This window comes from Nothobranchius furzeri, chromosome 7 (genome assembly GCF_043380555.1).
Source record: "Nothobranchius furzeri strain GRZ-AD chromosome 7, NfurGRZ-RIMD1, whole genome shotgun sequence".
Taxonomy (NCBI): Eukaryota; Metazoa; Chordata; class Actinopteri; order Cyprinodontiformes; family Nothobranchiidae; genus Nothobranchius; species Nothobranchius furzeri.
Genome location: NC_091747.1, coordinates 70,306,530 through 70,327,739, shown reverse-complemented (window position 1 = coordinate 70,327,739; position 21,210 = coordinate 70,306,530). Strand labels below are relative to the sequence as shown.

General features: G+C 42.8%; 1 protein-coding gene across 5 annotated transcripts in view; it reads right to left on the bottom strand.

Moving 5' to 3' along the window:
- Positions 1-21,210, bottom strand: part of septin9b (septin 9b) — a 140,003-nt gene that overhangs the window by 50,979 nt on the left and 67,814 nt on the right. For all 5 annotated transcript variants that reach the window (XM_054751778.1, XM_054751780.1, XM_054751779.2 and 2 more), the window contains exon 2: positions 20,667-21,210. This exon is cut by the window's right edge and continues 131 nt beyond it. In XM_054751778.1, coding sequence (XP_054607753.1) covers positions 20,667-21,210 — 544 coding nt within the window. The remainder of the gene's footprint in view (positions 1-20,666) is intronic.

Sequence of the window (21,210 nt, the reverse complement as noted above, 5' to 3'; positions counted from 1 at the left end):
CACTTGCTGGATATTGGCTCTTGAATTAAATAGCCCTGGTCTAGACAGTTTAAATCCAGTATGGAACTAGATCCAGCTGATAATGCAACTCTTCCATGACGATTCCTCACCTGGAGTGTTTAATTAGGAAATAGCATGCATACCTTTCTTATTTGAACATAATTTCTAAATGTTTCATTGCCAAAACTATATATATATATATATATATATATATATATATATATACATACACATATATATATATATACACATATATATATATATATATATATATATATATATATATATATACATACACATATATATATATATACACATATATATATATATATATATATATATACATACACATATATATATATATATATATGTGTATGTATATATATACATACACACATATATATATATATATATGTGTGTATGTATATATATATATATATATATATATATATGTATATATATATATATATGTGTATGTATATATATATATATATATATATATATATATATATATATATATATATATGTGTATATATATATATATGTGTATGTATATATATATATATATATATATATATATATATATATATATATACATACATATACATATATACACATAATATATATATATATATACACATATACACACACACATATATATATATATATATATATATATATATATATATATATATATATATACATATATACACATAATATATATATATATATATATATATATACACACACATATATATATATATATATATATATATATATATATATATACATACATATACATATATACACATAATATATATATATATACACATATACACACACACATATATATATATATATATATATATATATATATATATATATATATATATATATACATATATACACATAATATATATATATATATATATATATATATATATATATATATATATATATATATATATATATATATATATATACATATACACACACACATATATATATATACATATATACACATAATATATATATATATATATATATATATATATATATATATATATATATATATATACAGAAAAAGAAAAAAATACTTCACTTATTACTAAACACATCTTAGCATCACGCTTAGGAGAATGAGATTCAGCTGCCATGGGAGACAACCTAAACATGGCACATTTCCTATAGCTTTTTTTTTTTTGCATGCATGATTTGCATTTGCATGCATGATTTGCATTTGCATGCATGATTTGATGATGATGATATGTAATGTTAGTAACTGTAATGTCCAGAAATGGTCAGTGTTCACCAACAGATTGACCTACATGCCACCGCTCATCCACAGACATCAATTCCATTCTCTAAGGTGGATTTTACATTCTACCTTCCTCCTTGAACCGTCACCTTATCGTGGTGGAGGAGTTTGAGTGCCCTGATGATCCTAGGAGCTATGTTGTCTGGGGCACTTTGTGCACTGGTAATGAGTGGAGGAAGTGCTGTGGTCTGGTGAGACCAACAGCCCAAAAGTTGCTTTCTGTCGTGTTATTGGTGGAGATTGTCGGACAAAGCAAGACAACCAGGGGTGCAGATAGGATTTTCAAACTGGGGGGGGGGGGGGGGGGGTCCAATGTACCCTCCCCCAAACACATACACACACACACGTACACATACACACACACACACACTATTGCAAGCACCTTAACTAGAGCTCAGTCAGTTTGTGTAATTTCATCCAACGGTTTACGTAAAAACGAACACTTTTATATACGTGTTTGAAGCCATTATGCAACGGAATGCTGGCAACAAAGCTCTGCCTGATCAACACTATCCAAATCAGTCATTTGAATAGCTCTAAAAAAACTGCACATAAAATATAATAAACAATATTCACTTATCACTTAGAGCAGTGGTTCCCAAACTTTTCAGCCTGACCAACAGATGTTCCTTCGTATTGTTGTTATTTAGAAATTTTCATTATATTTGGAAAGTTTTTATTTATATATAAATATATAAATCTCTTAGAATTTTATATTTTACTTTTTTTATGATTACGTGGCACACTTGACTTCCACACATAACACATCGGCATCTGCCTCTTTTTTACTGCTTTTTTTTTACATTGTCGTTACGTCTGTCACGTTAGCGGTGTTTTACCATCATTTCTACATCCATCACGTCCCAGAGAAGGTTAAACCAACATCAAACCCAACGTTTGGAGCTTGTAAACTCCACACACCTCTCGTGCAGCACCAGCTGTCTGATGCTGCAGCAGCTCAACCTTCCCGGCTGGATGAGTGAATTTCTTCATCAGAGTCAATATTCTGCTTCATAATCAGAGTCAGTCATGACCAGACAAAGTCATCAGTCAACAAAGACCAGACCTGCCAGCATTCATACGTTTTATCTCATATTTGCGCTCTTCATGCTGCGCCCATCTCCTCCTCTCCCCGACTGGGAGCCTCTCGGCGGGAGGCGATTTTCAAACTCTAAAAACTCCCAAACTTTGCTCAGCCTGAAGGTTCCACATCTCCACTATCTTCTGGTGTAAAGTAGTAACTTCATGAGGGATCATACTTGTAGATGAGACTTGTTAAAGTCAGCAATGAGGCTTTGGCGCTTGTAACAAGTAAGTCCCAACCATGGATGTAATTTTTTTTTGCGGGGGGGACAGGGGGGCAATGTCCCCCCCACTTTTTCCAAAGTCAAGTTTTGACCCCTGCACTTTTTACCATCCAAAAACAATATTACTTTATATTAAATTGACACTGGTTGAGCTCTAGGACCAAGCAGAAAACAACCGTTTGTGTTGAAGCCTGTTTCCCATTAGAACATACTGTAAAGATACCCCCCCCCCCCCCCCCGTGTCCCCCCCACTTCTAAAGTGAAAATTACGTCCATGGTCCCAACACTGACAACAACGTACTGAAACTAGAACCAACACGCATAAACAGACAGATCGGTCCCGCCTACTTACAGTGTTGGTCTTTTATAAATACGCAGTAATCGTTGCTTGCCTTTTTCGCTTCATCCTGCATCCTAGCAGCAACCACTTTGGTGCCTCTGGAGTTTACGTCATGCTGCATTCAATGTAATTGGAAAAAGGAGCTTCAAGCGCTTAACCTCCTATTTTGTTTTCTTTCTGGCATTAGTTGGGGGGGACGAATCGGGGTCGATCTGAATCTGGGGGGGACGGATCCCCCCCCCCCGTCCCCCTCCCTATCTGCGTGCCTGAAGAGAACCACTTTATTATTAATAGTATTGTTATTTTTTTTATTTCCACAATGTATTTATAGCTATGTTAGGTTAGAATGTTGCTGAGGCATAAAAATGTTTTAAGCTAACTTGTTTTCCAAATGTGTTACAGCAGCTTTAACCCAGCTTCAATCATCTGAGCTGTTCCTTAAGAGAAAACTTCATAGCAGCATAGCAAATCCAGCCTTTACGGTGTGAAGCTGCAGTAAATGTAATATTGGCGGAAAGACAGATGACACTGCTTCTAAATCCCAAATGTTCCCTGGAAAACTATCAGTCCTGCTTCCTGTTTCCCAGAACAACCACAGAACAGTGAACATGCAAGGAAATCTGTAGAAGGAGTGAATGTAATGATCAAAGTGAAACGAAGGATTGGATCAACGATGAATCTGTGGGACGGGAAGAAGTCAGTGACTTATTTGTCGCTGATAGGAATCTACATATTTTCCTATCGGAGTGCTGGCTGAAGGTCAGAGAGAGGTTTCCATAACATTGAGCAGAAACGTTTCCTTCCTGTCAGAGTTGGATGACATCTTCACACTCAGCTGTGGTTTGGTTGACAGTCGATATAGAAAATGGTGTGTGTGTGTGTGTCAGGTGATTTCTGCTAACATCTCATACTAATTATAGACTTTATTTAGCGCTGAGAAAATCCACTTCACACACACCTAAAAGCCCCAGAACACAGCGGCTTGGAAAACTGATCCAGTGTCAGTTTCTGCCATCCATCTATAATCTGAACTGCTTAAGAAGAAGAAGAAGAAGAAGAAGAAGAAGGTATCATTTCTATAGCGCCTCTCAAGATAAAAATCACGAGGCGCTTCACAAAAACAAAAAATGTAAAAATTAAAAAAAACATTTAGAAAATGTTTAAAAATATATTTAAAATGAGCAAAAAATGGGCAATTGTGATAAAAAAAATGTTAAGAAAGAGAGAGAGTGAACAGGAAAGAGGGAAATCAGTGGATCCTGAGGAAGGTGGAATAGGTGGGGAGAGCAGAATAAAGAGAGAGAGGTGAAGAAGGTCATCCAAAAGCCAGCTTGAACAAGTGAGTCTTCAGCTGCTTTTTAAAGGAGACCACTGAGTCCACTGATCTCAGGGTCAGGGGGAGAGAGGTCCAGAGTCTGGGGGCCACAGCAGCAGATGATCTGTCACCTTTGGTCTTTAGCCTGGTGCTGCAAAACCAGTAGGCTTTGGTCACTGGACCTCAGGGACCTGCTGGGGGTGTAGGGACTAAGAAGATCACCAATGTAAGATGGTGCTTGTCCATGTAAGGCCCTATAGACCAGAACCAGGATCTTGAAATGAACCCTGAAGTTGACTGGCAGCCAGTGAAGCTGGAGGAGAAGCGGGGTGATGTGGGTGTGTTTGGAGGACTTGGTCAGAAGCCGAGCACAGGCGTTCTGAACCACCTGTAGACGGTTCAGGGAGGTTCTGCTCAGACACGTGAAAAGAGAGTTACAGTAGTCTAAGCGTGAGGAGATGAAGGTGTGGAGAACTGTCTCAAGTTCAGAGCGGGACAGAATGGGACTCAGCTTAGCAACGTTCCTGAGATGGAAGAAGGAAGAGCGAACAAGAGAACTGACATGAGAATCCAGGGTGAGAGCTGGGTCAAAGGTCACGCCAAGATTCCTGACAGAAGGTTTGGTGTGAGAAGCAAGCTGACCAAGAGAGTCTCTGACTTTGGGAACCAGCTTGTCTGGGGCACAGATGAGGATCTCAGTCTTATCTTCATTCAGCTGAAGAAAGCTCCCACCATCCAGATTTTGACAGAGTCTAAGCAGGTGTGTAACAGCTGCAGCTTAACTCCAGGGTTCAGTGGGACAGGTCCTTCACAGGGACACACACACTCCCACTCGCGCCTACCGACAAGTTGGTGTCTCCAATCACGCTGACACAAGTTTTTGTATGAAGGAGAAGCCCCACACTTACACAGGAAGAACTCAGCGTGGAAAGGCAGCAGCTGGGATTTGAACCTGCAACCTTTTTTCCTGCGAGTGCTTCCAGCTGCACCTCCAATCAGAAAACTCAAGCCCCAACATGTCCCACAGAGAAGTTTTCACCACCCTGTAAACAATGTTCTCAGCATGAATCTCCTGTCTTAAACTGGCGTTGCCTCTTGTGGGAAAGGAAGATCAAACGAGACGTCTGCCTGGTAAGACGGGCATGCTGAAGGATGCGAGGCTCCTAATGCAAGCTCAGAGTAAATAGCAGCTTGTCTTTTTCAGAGGAAACACTCTGAGATCCTTTTGTTTCTGTAGTTTAGAGATTTCACTTCCTCTTTTTGTTTTCTTTACAATTTCTGACTCATTTAGCTGAAAACATCCAAGCTTGGAATCCTGGAGGCTACCAAAAACTGGTTTCTACTGCAGATCTGGAAAAAATCATCCATGCCTTTGTGTCATCACGCTTAGACTACTGTAACGCTCTTTTTACTGGTCTCAGCAAGACCTCCCTCTCACACCTTCAAGCCATCCAAAATGCAGCAGCCAGACTCCTAACCAAATCCAGCAGACGAGCTCACACCACTCCGGTTTTACAGTCCCTCCACTGGCTCCCGGCAGAATATAGAAGTCAGTTTAAAGTTTTAGTGCTGACCTATAGAGCTCTTAACAACCAGGCTCCAAGCTACCTATCTGAGCTTTTATCCCCACACACCACCTCTCGGAACCTTAGATCCACATCTGAAAACCTCCTGGCTGTTCCTCGAACCAGACTGAAAACCAAAGGGGACAGGGCCTTTCAGACTATTGCACCCAGACTTTGGAACAGTCTACCTTCAAATCTCCGTCTCTCTAAAACTGTAGAGGTCTTTAAATATCATCTAAAAACTCACCTTTTCATCCAGGCGTTCCCTCCCTAAATGTTTCAGAATGATGGCTTTGTTCGGGTTCACACCTTCACTTTGTTTATACTCATGATTTTATTTTCTACGTTTATCACCGCTATTGTTTTTCAGATGTTTTTATTGGTTAGAGGTATTTGCCGTGATCTTTATCATGTTGCACAGCGCTTTGTGATTTATATCTGTGAAAGGCGCTTTATAAATAAACTTTTACTTACTTACTTACTTACTTACCTACTTACTTACCTACTTACCTACTTACTTACCTACTTACCTACTTACTTACCTACTTACCTACTTACCTACTTACCTATGTAAGGTTATGAAGTTCATTGTTTTCAACTCCATACAGCTGCCCCCTGTGCACAATAACACCGTGTAGAAAAACCAAGGTCGGGTGTTCCTCAGACTGTTTACATTCCAGGAGAAGAGTCCGAAGGAGAAGAAGAAACTTTACTTAATCAAAGTACTTTATTTGTGATTAAAATTATTAAGCAAAACAGATGTTTATCAACAATAATCAAGTGAATGATCTGTGAAATAAATATGTCATGAATTATGTTTAATGAAAACAGGACTACGGCACAGACATACTGATCCTCATCTCCATAGAAACGCATGACACATTGTTCCAACCAATCAGAGCTTTCGGCTGCCGCAGGAGAATCTGGTGTTGACTTCAAGTGTCCAATCCACTTTACTACAACTTATCAACAATCCAGAGATATAAAAAAAGGCAACGCCATTTTAAGTCAGTTCCATTTTGACTTCAGTTCTATTCACCACCATCCTAAAGAAAAGCACAGCCTGGCCAGATGTGTTTTCTTCTTTAAACTAAGAACTGTGAAGCGGGAGATTTTCGTCGTTTAACAACCAGACGACGTCCTTTCAAATTAAGAGCACCTGCTGACGCCGACGAACGGTACCGGGGTCGACCCTCCAGACGGGCTTTGAAACGTTGTGATCGCTGCACCGACAGCTCCATCGTACATCCGAGGTCTCCAGACCTGGCATTTCCTGATCTACCTGGGAGACCCCCACTGGGTACGTACACGGCAAAATAGCGGCTCATGTCATCACTTTATAAGCCTCGTGATATCTAGTCACAACAAAGACGACCAGATTCTTTGACGTCAGCCTAGAGAATCTGAACCACACACACACACACGCACCAACACAACATCCGAATCCATTTTCATTCATCACAGAGTTAGTCCTGGTAGATTGTTTAGAATTTATAATTCAGAAATTAAAGATTCTCAAACGATCCCATCTCTCTCTCATTTCTTGTCTCAAAGTCAATACAGAGTGTTTAATTAAACTCCCTGATGATAAAAACAGCCTATTCTTCTGTTTATAAAAAGTGAACTACCTACAGTGTATTAAAATACAACTTTAGATAGTTACATCACTTTGATTCCGTTACACCTACTTACTTACTTACTTACTTACTTACTTACTTACTTACTTACTTACTTACTTACAGACGAAACTGTTTTCTGATTGGCCCAAAGGTCAGAGCTGATTGCTACAATCAGAGCAAAGAACACAAGGAATGGATTAATGGAGTCACCTCTACGGCTCTGGAGCCTTCAGGACTCAGTGACTAGGGGTGTGTGTGTGTGTGTGGGGGGGGGGTGGTGGTGGGGGGGGGGCAGGAACAGAGAGATAAAGTGGGAGGAGGCGGAGCAGATGCATGTGGGGATGGGTGGAAAACTAAAGCACAAGAAGGAGAAGCGGGAAGTGGACGGACATCTGGATTATCTACAGGGACGACAGCTGAGTCTTCCTGCTGCAATACCCCCCCCCCCCCCCTCCCGTGGTGCAAATGGAGACAACATGTGTGATGAGTGAGGACTCCCCACAACGGCCCCCTGAACTCAACTTGCTCCATTTAGGATTAAATCACCCCACATTTCCGCGGGTCAAAGCTCGCGCCCTGCTCAGTCAGTAAAAACAATCACTGACGAGGATTTGGGTCCGAGTTTGCTTTTTTTTTATCAGATTGCTGCAGTTTTCTAAGATGACACCAAAGAAAATAATCCGGTTGAGCAGATTCTGTGGTGGTTGTTCTTGAGGAAGAGTTTGCATTCGATATTTTCCAGTTTGTGTTAAGCAGGACAAGCTTTCACAGCTGGACGACCTTCCTCCAGCAGCAGGCAGAGGATTTAGAAACGCTTGGAGAAACTACAACTGCTGTAGGTTTACGTGAAGGTTTCTGTGAAACACCACCGGAAATGTCTTAGAGGACGTGTTTGACGTGGACCACGGCACCCATGATAATGTGTTTAAACAAAAAGAAAACATCAGGATTCAAATGTTTGTGTCCATTCATTCCCCTGATCCCCATCTGAAGAGGATTTATGGAGCCTTCAGACTTGATGAAAACCAGCAGCATCCTACTTCCATGCAGCCGAGGTCTTCCTCAGACAAGACAACCGAAAAGATTCTCACAAACGGAGTCGCACTTGCTGAAAGTCTCACTGCACATAGAAGTCATCTTGGGAACAACCCTTTTGTCTCTTTTGTTTCAGCACAGCCGTGGATGAACGAAGCAACTACCTTTTTCCTGGTTGTCGACACGCTCGCTAACCAGATCTAGCTCATGAGGCTCTGGACTCTCAGCCTCCCTGGATCTGGGATCTGCCTCCTGGGGAATCCCTGGATCTACAGGGAAAAGGATGACTCAACACCACTACAGACAAGAAGACGGAAACAGCTCTGTAATTTAACCCGTCGGTGCAGTTTCTGCACGTCCTGCAGAAACATCTGACCGAGTTATCGTGCTAATTATCTCCAACAGAAGTGCAAAATCAGGGAAGAAAATTACAACCAAGGAAAAGTTCTGCTTCTAGAGATCATCAAAGACGACTTTTACTGGTGTTTTAAATACAGACGCTCCTGTTTCGCTAAAGTCCCTGCCCTTGTTCACCTCCTCGTCTGCCCCCCTCTCTCCTGAGGGGTGCTGATGTGGGCCGTCTGCTGGGCAACATCCACCTAATGTCATTCCAGCTAGAGGAGAAAGTTCACCAGATTGTCTCTAAACTCCACCAACCATTGGCGGTTTTAAACAGGGGCCCACAGGGGCCTGGGCCCCTATAGAACCGGCCCTGGCCCCTGTTATGGCCCCTGTGCTGAAGAGATCAGATTTTTTTTCCCCGCGCTGCCTCGGAGACGGGAACTAATGCGCTGCAGCGTTTCAAACAGAGCCTTTAGAGCGCAGCACACTCTGTGGACAGAACTGTTTACCCGGTGGATTTTTGAATAAAAGATTAAAAATAGTTTAAATGGGACCCAAAGAAATTCTTGAGGACGACTAACGGAAAAGACGCTGAGCGACGAAGGAAAGCAATAGAGTTTATTTTCCTGACATCAATGAATTTCCTTTTGGCAAAATTGTGCACAAGCACAAAATTAGTCATATGGCGACGACAAAAAAGAATTTTGATATTGCACTAATTTTTCCCTTTTTTTCTTGCGCCCCCATGAAAAAATACTGGCCCCACTGTGGCCCCCCTGGAACTGTGGCCCCCCTGGAAAATTTGGCCTAGAACCGCCCCTGCCACCAACACATCTTTTATCACACTGATGAAGGAAAAAACACCATAAGTCTCAGTTTGAATATCTAAACTCCACCGAATCCCGATGCAAATCCCTGTCACAACATAAATATCACTCGCTAGCCATTGCAGACACTGCAGTGTCTGTGTGAGTTGCTACCAGCTTAAGACTCAAGCCACCTCTGTGGTTTGGTAAAAATGCTACAAATAAAAAATATTAGGTTCCCAACGTCGGATTTGCAGTCATGCTAATTATGAACATTTACAAGCTGATAAATCTCAAAGTACGTGACAGGCGTGGTCGAAACACCCATCATCACTACTTTCTCATCCGTAAGGCAAAGCGGATTAGAAAGTAGCTCTTTTAGCCCCGTTGATTTGTTTTTTCATTCCTCTGGGGACGCGTGAGCCGACCGGAAAGGGAGGAGACTCAGGCTCCCTGTATCATTTATGCTTTTGGTCTGTGGGAGAGAATCCACACGTGTGGGAAAATAACATGCTAACTGCACACAGAGAAGCTGGTATTTAAACCAGATACATCTCATCACAAAGTGCAATCAATCAAATTTATTTATAAAGCGCTTTTCAAACAAACTGCTACTCAAAGTGCTTTACAAAATGACCCCAGATTCCCATAACAGGTTAAAAACATTAACAGACATATGCAAGCACACGCACACACACACACACAGACTCACACACACACACAAGTAAAAATTATATTTGGCTGAGTCCAGATGAGCCAAGTAAGTTAACGCAAGGAAACGCCATCAGAGGAGCCGTCTGCCCCGGCAGCATCAGGTCTTCCACACTAAGTCAGGGCGCTCAGTGGAGGGGGAGCATAGCCCCCCACCTATAGAGCGCCCAGGAAGCTGCAGTCGACCACCGCTCCCGGGGCAGAGGGCCCCTACAGAGGAAATACTGGATTAAAATGAGTAAAAATGTAATAAAAGAGCTAATATAAATGACAAAAGTTAGAAAATAAGTAATAAATAAAATCATATAGACAGTAAAATAATAATATTAAATAATGAAACTGCTAAAATATAATCATATAAAACACGCAAAGCAAGCAATAAAATATAATCATGTAAAAGGAGAAATAAAACTGTAGTAAATATTTAGATAAAAGCGAATCTAAATAGGTGGGTCTTGAGCCTGGACTTAAAACATGAACGTTCTCTGCAGCCCGGAGGTCCTCTGGCAGCTCGTTCCAGAGGCGAGGGCCAACTATAGCCCCATTCCCACCTGTACCGGGTCGGCCCGGGCCGGGTAGCGTAGGTTGTTTACATATCTGGGTGGCCTGGTATTTTTCCGGGCCAACCAAGGCTCATTCTCAGCCCTCTTCTCGAGGGGGTCTGCTTCAGGCCGACCAGGGCCAACACACCCACTGCTGACAGCAAATTCACACCTTCCATTAGAGCAAGCCTCTGATTGGTGGGTAGAATCAGCCCACATGGGCTTAAGACAAGATGTGTGGAATCAACCGGGCCAGGCTGGGGCCGACTGGGGCTACCCGGCCCGGGCCGACCCGGTACAGATGGGAATGGCCCAAATGCTACCAACTGCATCACCTTTTATTAGTTGTTAAGGCCTAAAATCTAAACTCAAATACAAATTGGATCAATTACACATAAAAGTTTGGTTGTACTGGTTTGAATACCCTCGGAGACAGGAAGAAGAGCAGCGGTGGCCGTAAGCAGATGGGCCTGTTGGACAGATCAGCTGACAGGTTTTATTCTGATGTCCACTGGCCGTAAGCTGCTGGATCCACGTGAAGGAAGGAGACTCTCAGCTAGATTGTTGGTAAATGATGTCACATGAAGAGTGTCTGCTGCCTCAGATGCTCGTTTCAACAGATGGCAGGAATGTTAGAGAGAGGGCCAGCTGGGTGTCCTCTCTCTCTCTCTCTCTCTCTCTCTCTCTCTCTCTCTCTCTCTCTCTCTCTCTCTCTCTCTCTCTCTCTCTCTCTCTCTCTCTCTCTCTCTCTCTCTCTCTCTCTCTCTCTCTCTCTCTCTCTCTCTCTCTCTCTCTCTCTCTCTCTCTCTCTCTCTCTCTCTCTCTCTCTCTCTCTCTCTCTCTCTCACACACACACACACACACACCAAGGGGATAAACTTCATGACTTCATTAATGTTGAAGAAAAAAGATTTGACGCTGACTCAACTCTTCAATCGTTCTACAACAAAACGTCATTTAATCATTACATAATGCAAACAAGCCGGAGTGTGTCTGGGGGCAGCAGTAGCTCAGGTGGTAGAGCGGGTTGCCTCATGATCGGAGGGTCATGGGTTCGATTCCAGCTCCCGCCAGGGGTACCCTGCTGTTGTGTCCTTGGGCAAGACACTTCACCCAACTTGCCTGTGTTAGTGGTGGTCAGAGGGGCCGACGGCGCTAAATGGCAGCCTCGCCTCTGTCAGACCTCCCCAGGCCGGCTGTGGCTACAAGTAGCTTACCATCACTAGCAGTGTGTGAATGTGAGTGTGTGTGAAAGCGTCTTTGGGTGTCTAGAAAAGCGCTATATAAGTTCTATGCATTATTAAGGTATAAAGCCATTTCTCAGAGTTATTGTTTTTCTGTTTAAGCACCAAACTTAATTTTAGCTTCTTTTTTATTTTAAAGCAAACTTACATGCTCTCTGTGACTTTTTTGAACGAAGAGGTCTCTCCGGAGTCTCATCATTACCGAATAAATGAGATTCAAATGGAGCTCGACCGGATAACTGAAGATAATGTCCTCGGAGATTAAACGTTATCTCAGTTTGTTTCGTCAGGCCCTCGTGGCCCCTATCCTGCCATAGTACGTATGTATGTATGTGTGTATGTATGTATATATATATATGTATATGTATGTATGTATGTAAGTATGTATGTATATGTATGTATGTATGTATATATATGTATATGTATGTATGTATGTATATATATGTATATGTATATGTATGTATGTATGTGTATATGTATGTATGTATGTGTGTGTGTATGTATGTATGTATGTATGTGTATATGTATGTATGTATGTGTGTGTGTATGTATGTATGTATGTATGTATGTATGTATGTATGTATGTATGTATGTATGTATGTGTGTGTGTGTGTGTGTGTGTGTGTGTGTGTGTGTGTGTGTGTGTGTGTGTGTGTGTGTGTGTTTGTTGTACATGCAGAAGTGGCAAAAGAGTTAAGTGTCCACCTCATGACTGGAGGGTTGCAGGTTCAAGCCCCGCTCAGACTGTTGCAGTCGTCGTGTCCTTGTCCCCCAGCATGGTCTACTCTAGTAATCTGATTACAACCTTTAGGTCCAAAGTTATGATTAACTGTACCTCAGAATGAAAAAAAGTGCTTTTGCCAAGAGTTATGAGCCCAAACCGATGGGTGTGGAGTATTTAAAGGGTTTGGGAATGGAACGAGGATCTGTGTCGCGGTTCACAGAAGAGACAGGAAACTGAATGAAAACATGGCTTACTGAGTGAGAGGGATGGTGGTGGGAAACTTCTTTAACCCTTGACTTCCCCCAGATACTCAGAGTAAACGTCTACTTCCGAAAGCTTTATCTGGGAGAGAGGGCGCTCTGTGTGTGTGTGTGTGTGTGTGTGTGTGTGTGTGTGTGTGTGTGTGTGTGTGTGTGTGTGTGTGTGTGTGTGTGACTCAGCTTTGTTTACGTCATCATGGAACCGGCTGTAGTCTATCACTGCCCCCTAGTGGTTACCCAGGGAGGCAGCCTGACAGTGATGAACCTAGTAAGGGCCGATCACTGATCTCCTCTCAGGGCATTTTTATAATTATAAGGGTAAACGCAGCAGACTGGAGTAGCCCATCGTTTAGCAGCTAAATTAGATTGAAAGTGTTAAACAATTAGCATTCCTGCACAAAAACAATATGTTGTTTTTGTTATCGTGTGGACCAATCACACGTTCACCAGCCACAACAAGACCTGGATGTGTTACTGAACTTCAGCCTGTCTCCTTTTATCTTCTTGTGAAATTACAAAGGCGGTGTTATTTAGAAGATTTTCTATTATGAACATCCTAATCTGACCAGCCACAACATTATGACCACTCACAGGTGACGTATAAAACATGGACTGTCCCATTACTGTGGTTTAGTTTGGGGGAAATGGTATTTTTGTTATTCTGAAGTGTGTTTTTGTGTAAAAAGTTATGAATAATTTCACCACAGAGGACTTCATGAACAGCTTCTGTTCAGAGAAATAGAGATTAGGACTACTAAATACAGAGATGAACAATGGGTGTAGCCATCATCTTAAAACAGCTTCAGGCTACAAATTTAGACCCACTTTATGTGTGAATCGTTCTGGTGGCAATTAGCGATTGGTACCGAATTCGGTACTTTTTAAGGTACCGACCGAGCACCGATTGACGTCATTTGAAACGGTGCCTCGTTTCGGTACCCGTCCTTCACAACGAGAGCTTGCCAAGACAGCTGCACATGCGCTAGAGCGTTATGTCGTCGGTCGCTGTGAGCGAGTTGTAAACAGAGCAGCATGGTAGAAAGAACGCACGCTAAAGCTTGGGTCCACTTCACTAAATGTGATGGGTAACTGGGTGATGATGAAACCAGCGACAACGATCTAAGTGAGACATCCTCATCTTAATCTGCTCCGGTAGGTAAATATAATGTTTAAGATAACGTTAGCTTGATTTGTTAGCTTCCGTTTCACTAATGGTGCGTTCGCTTTCTCCTCGGAACTCCGAATTCCCGACTAGAAGAACATGAACGTGCTCAAAAGTTTGGCTTCACTTTACTAAATGTGACGGGTGATTGGGTGAAGATGAAACCAGTGACAACGACCTAAATGTGAGGCATCATCGTTTAAATCTGCTCCAGCAGCTAAATAAACTGTTTAAGATAACGTTAGCTTGATATGTTAGCTTCCTATGCCACCATTGTTATCAGCTAATGGTGCGTTCGCTTTCTCCTCGGAAATTCTAACTTCCCAGTAGGAAAAATCAATTGAAAAAAGACGGCAAAAGGAATGAAGATACACAGTAAATTTAGTTCACAGTAAAGATGTTTGCTTCAGTTTAATTATCAGCTTATAAAACTGCAAGGACGATGTTAAAATACAAACAGTTGAATGTTATTTATCGTGATATTTATCAAATATTGTTATATATTGAGAAAAAAATATATTTAATTATAAAAGAGAATTCAAATAATAAACACTCAAAAGTATCGAAAATTGGTACCGTTAAGTACCGGTATCGATTCGTAGGTACCGGGAATTAGTACCGGATCGATTCAAATGTCAAACGTACCCATCCCTAGTGGCAGTAGAACAGCTGATCAGTGATCAGCGAGCAGGAACTCATCATCAGGTCGGTGTTTATTTCTTCAAGAGCTCAAAAACACTCCAGTCTTTGATGCTTTTCAGCAAACATTCGTCCTCACGAGCACATGGGCAGAAACCTCTCCTTTGTCTCTCACTTTTTTCCTGAGTAATTAGCCAACAGGTCGCACTGAATAACGGTCTGGGATCAGTCCAGAGTAATTACACTGGGAGAGGGTTGACCTCGGATATGCCTCTGCCTCAGGGTGTGTGTGTGTGTGTGTGTGTGTGTGTGTGTGTATGTGTGTGTGTGTGTGTGTGTGTGTTTTTTGACCTGTGGACAGGCAGAGACAAATCACCCTCCACCCTCCACAGGTCGCTCCTCCGGTAAGCTCAGAAGGTCAGTCCAGATTAAAGACAAATGATTTCACTTGCTCTTTCAACCGGCACAGCTACACCTCAGTTATAAAACAAACGTGGCCCGAGACCGTCTGTTTGTCTGGACTATTGTCAGACATTTTCCAGCTCTGCCTGAAGCATCTTCTTCCCAGTGGAAACGGGGATACTGTCTTGGCTCTGGACCGTAACAACACAGTGGCTCTGTAAAAAATGACCCCTTTAAAAACACATTTCATCTAAAAAACATAACATATTTCAGCCTTTCCTTCATCTTTCCTTTCCTCTGTTGCTTTAAAGTACTATTTCTGATGTTTTTTCCTCTCTTGTCACTATAAACCCCAAAGGAGCCGCAGAAGGAGGTTTCTGGACCTGATCGCGGTGATAACCTTCCACATCTCCCTTCCTACCGATAAGGATGCTGTTTATGGTCCACTGCTAGTCTGTCCAGCCGCCACAAAAAGGAAAATCTTGTCTCGTGGGGTTTCAAAACCTTAAGCATCAAATTAGACTCGTCTTCCATGTCGAAATCTTTATTCTTCTTTCATTTGGCTTCACAGTGGAAAAATGCTGAAAATAAATAGAAAGACAAAGCTTTTCTAGAGGGAGCAGTGCCTGCAAAGTGATAAGAAGATTGTTGTTTTGGCCCAGGCGTCCTCTGCTTATGGAGTTCTTTATTAGAGCTGTCTGTCCGGTGTTGGGTGAGCTGCGTTATCACCTAACGCCTCCTTGTCTGGCTCCACCAGATGGAGCAGGAACCAGTCAGAATAAAGCCACTGGCTCCTCCCTGGTGTCACAATCACATCTTATTGTCATCATTCCTGTATGTGAAAGCAGTTCAGCATCTCTTACATATTTGGTTTGAAGCCACGGCAGAAACTTCCTCTATCGTCTTTCAGCACCGAGTCAGTCGCAGAGTAAAAACCATCTGTGCTGCCTTGTTGGGGGAATAAACACAGAGGTCCTGAGTTATCCTCTAACAGGACGTTGGTAATGAATTCTTTGGGTCGCGTTGGGTTCCGTTGTGGACATCGGACATGTCACCGCGCATCCCTCAGATGCTCATTCGGATTGGGATCTTGAGAATGTGTAGGCCAGGTCACCGCCTGGGGGTCTCCTTGCTTTTCCTGGAGCTTCTCCTGAATGGTTGCTGCTTGGTCTGCAGCATTGTTGCAGGGGAGGGCTCGTCTACATTACCCCACAGAGCATGTTCGTGTCACCTGCTGGTGGTTTTACCGTTCCAGTGTTCCCATTCCACTGAAACGCTGAATGGTTTTCATAAAAGATCCATCTATCTATCTATCTATCTATCTATCTATCTATCTATCCATCTATCCATCTATCCATCTATCCATCTATCTATCTATCCATCTATCTATCTATCCATCCATCCATCCATCCATCCATCCATCCATCCATCCATCCATCCATCCATCCATCCATCCATCCATCCATCCATCCATCTATCTACAGATCCTTTCATGCTGACCTTCCCATGTAAACATCCTTAGTGTGTTTCATCCTCTGTAAAGTTTAGATCAAAGTGGAAAGGAGCATGGGCTAGGACGCCGCCTGACTTGTATCACATGACCCCTGAGGGCGGAAGTGGCCTGCAGAGGGGTCACGCTGCAGGGGAAACCACCACAGTCGACAGAACACGGAAGGAAGCGCAGCGTGCTCTTATGTGCTTATGAGTGTGTGTGTGTGTGTGTGTGTGTGTGTGTGTGTGTGTGTGTGTGTGTGTGTGTGTGTGTGTGAGCATGACCAATTTGTGATGTCATTTCCTTATGGAAAACCTGACTGGGCAGGAAAGCAACATATGAGGCAAGACATTTAAAAACAGTCTCAGAATAATGGAAAATAGCAGTTATGATTCCTTATAGAACCAACAGGTAAACCTGTAATTACGATAAAGTTGTCTGTTGTCTCAGAGAGAGACGTGCAGGACTGAGTGTTAGTGTCACGTCCTGTCCTGCCATGCAGCTGACCTGGCTTTTCTACAACAGCTTTCTTGAGTTCGAGCTGAACTGAGTGTGTCTGCTCAGGTCTTCCAGCCAGGTGACCCCTCATTTAGCCCTCTACCTGAGCCTCTCTCTGTGGAGAAATAAATAGCTGCAACCCCCCACGATGTCGAGGAGAACCGTGTAAAACTCAGACGCAGATGGGAGATTTATGGTTAGATGCATTAAAAACACACAACGGGCTCAGCGTGACATACTGCAGCACAGGCGAACAGGGACAGGCAGAGACACTGGAGTATTGTTCACAGTGTGACAGCAAAACATCTGCTAAACGATAACATGAAGCATTTCATCCAACATGACTAATAGTGCAACTCAGCCAAACTCCGTAAGGTCAAATCGCCTGAAATCAGCGGGAGTTTACATTTAATCAGAAGATAAGCACAAAATACCTCGTGCTGTGGTTAATAGCTGTGATTTATCCATTCTACAGCTTTCTGGTAGTAGCTAACAGCTATTTATTTTACATGTGACACCTTTTTTTTTTCCCCCCGGAACTGCGCTGCTCTGGGTGGCTGCATGTTGGAGTAGCTCTGTTGGTTATATGTAAGTTTTGCCTTTTCTTGGGCATCTTTACTTCTAGTTTCTCAAGAAAAACTGTATTTTTTGGACATTTTACTTTTCTGTTTCTGGTGCTGTGAAGCTTGGAGGATTTTTACTGCTATGTTTTAACTTTTTTCACTTTTTGAGCATTTGTTATGATGCGTAACCATGGCAACAAGCTGGTTTACAATCGGGAGCAGCTGATTAACATTGGAAAGGCTGAAATAATACCTCAACTGAAGCCACAAATCCCAAATGAGCTAAAACACAAGAAGCGTGGGTGCAGAGCGGGAGCAAAACGGAGACAGAGAAAGAGGAAATTCAAACCATCTCTTCCATCGATCATAATGGGCAATGTGAGATCACTGGCCAACAAGATGGAGGAACTCCAAGCCCTTTCAAAGACTCAGCCAGAGTTTTGGCAGTTTCAGAACCGCTGGAGGAGATAATGCAAAGAAGGATTCTCCAGAGAATCAAGAAAATGATGGACAACCCTGAGCGTTCTCTTCACAAGACTGTCCGACAACGGAAGAGTGTCTTCAGTCAGAGGCTTCTTCAGTTTGGCTGCAACACTGACCGCTACTGGAGCTCCTTCCTGCCAACAGCCATTGTAATATACAACAACTCTTTGATGACTTGATTATTATTATTCTGAGCTACTACAGCAATCAATTTCCCTCTGGGATTAATAAAGTATTTTTGAATTGAATTGAATTGAATTTAGCCCTGCAAATACTTACATAAAGCAGCCATTTTCTCTACTTCCCAAAATGTGCCTTTGTTCGATTGGCCTAATCTCCGATCTGTCAAAGTATTTCTGAACAAATCAATGACTTCCATGATATTGTGTTGGTAACAACCTATTTGGTTACTTTAAAATCTAATCTCACCAACATAACAGCAAGTCCAACCAGAAGAAACTTGGAATATTCTCTAAAATGAGCAGCTTTCCTCAGTACTTTTACAGATTTTAAAATAAGTTGTATTTTGTTGTATTCTTATCATACGAACTCAAACTAATGTAACCCAGAGGGGGGAAAAGTTCCCCTTTTCTGCTGCATAAAGTTTCACTGCCTTCCTAACGCTAATTAGAGCCCAGCTGCCCTGCTGGTCTCGTTCTGCAAGATCAGGTTTTCATCACATCAGAACAACCACCCCAGCTTTAATACAGCATTAACAAAAGAAACAGATTCCTGCCAAAACAGACAGTCAGTCTGCTTTCACCATCTGCAGAGAGATGGGCCTCTGAGGACGCGGTTTCTAGTATTACTGGCAGACGTGCAGACATTAGATTAATCAAGCTGCTCCTGTTGCTGGCTTGTTTTTAGGTAATAGATCTAATATTTGGTTCCTTCTGGTCTAACGGTGTGAGTGCATGTGCAGGAAAGGGTATCAGGTTCAAGAGAAAGTTCAAAGCAAAGGAAGTCTAGAAAATGAGACCTGGAGTGAAGCCAGAGACAAATGTTAAGTCTCCCAAACTTTGCGGCCTTGGTTTCTACGATGTCAGTTGGTGTAAATTCCAGAATGTGATGAGATGGACTGTAGCTAAAGATTCAATGGCAAACCTGCAAAACAAAGCTAGCTTCAACATAGCCAAGGGATTGGACTTCACTGACAGTTCAGCCTCAGAACAGCCATGAAAAAAGAATGGTGCCTACACATCCTCCCAGAGGAACTCCTCCAACCATCTATCTACAGCTTGTTGGTGAACTGCACCTTTACCATAATGAATCACAAGGATATAAGGCTAAAATCAGAACTAACTTTGTGAGCAAAACATCCAAAATTGTATCCAAGTCCAAGAAACTCTAAAGTTTAATTAATCACATCAACGACCTGTGGGCGGTCTACGAGGAACAGGATGAAAAGTGAAACCAACCATCCTGACAAACTCTTAGAATCGAAGGTGACAGAAAGCATGTCAGAGTGAACGGTAGAAGTCTAGTAAAAGAAGAACAACACGGCAAATGTTCACTCTGCATAGCTGTAGACACGTTTGAATTATCTGTATTTTTACCGAATTATATCACAAAAGACATCTGACATAAATGCCTAAAAACCCTAAACTTTGTGAAAACAAAACTTGCTTTATTCTCTAAACTTCTGGCCTCAGAGAGCTTACACAGAGTTAAGTTTGGTTTATGCTTGACGAGTCCGCGAGGTCCGCACGGCTCCGCGCGGAAAAGTTGCGTCATTTTGCGTCATTTTAACAACCACGCCCCTCCACCGCGCCTCCGCACGGCCCAAGATTTCCGCAACGCGCACCTCGGAAAATTTCTAACCACGCGCGGACGGACGGACGAGGAAAAACATGACGGACCGGCAAGAACTAGTACGGCAGAGGTTCGTAAATACAGACATTTGTATGATTCAGCTCTCAGAGATCACCGTGATCAACATGTTGTTAATAATTCTTGGAGAGAAATAGCTCGCACTGTCGGAAAAGACGAGGACGCTGTTAAAAATGCTGGAATGCCATGTTGTAAACAGTCATTTCTACTTCTACTACAGTTTAGTGTTGGATGCATGCCGTAGAGCTCCATGCTGCCCTGTTCAGTTTGGGAGAATATTGGCTCACCGCAGAGACGAGCCGCAGGAACCATAAACACTGCGAGATGTGAAGTGCGTTCCATCTACGAGCCGCATCACCGCGCGGAAAGTGAATGCGTCAAGCATAAACCAACCTTTATTGGTGCCTGCATGTATTAGACATTATGGTGATGGGTGATCAAAGAACGCGTGTTGGGCTGTGATACTCACTGTCAGGGTTAGGGGACTTGCGTCCAACATGGCTGGGTGAGGAGCAGCGGAAGGTTGTGACAATGGTGTTGTGGTGTGGGTTGGGGTGGTGGGGGTGGTGGACTGCTGCGTGATGACCGTTGTTCTCTGGAGGAGCTTTGGTGATGTTGATTTCAGGTCTACGGACATCCCCGGGACTTGGGGGTTCCAATTTGCGAGTGTGATTGATGTCAGGGATTCGAGCAATCCCATTGTTGTTATTGTTGCCCTCATTACGGCGCATCACTGGGGAATCAGCCAGGGTCTTGGCAAAAGTCACCTCCCTCTTGTGGCCCATCTCTGGGGTCTTGGAGTGACCCAGGACTTCAGGGCGTTTCAGGGCGCTGTTGCTCACAAACCGTGCGGAAGCTGGGCTGGTGATGTTATCCATCTGCTTGCTAGAAGAAGAGATATCAATGGAGAGTTCAGAGCGGCGTGACACGGGCTCAGGGGTCTTGGAGCCTCCTCCACCCATGATGGAGCGTGGCTGAGTGTAGTTGATGTTGTTGGTAGATGGGGCAGCAGT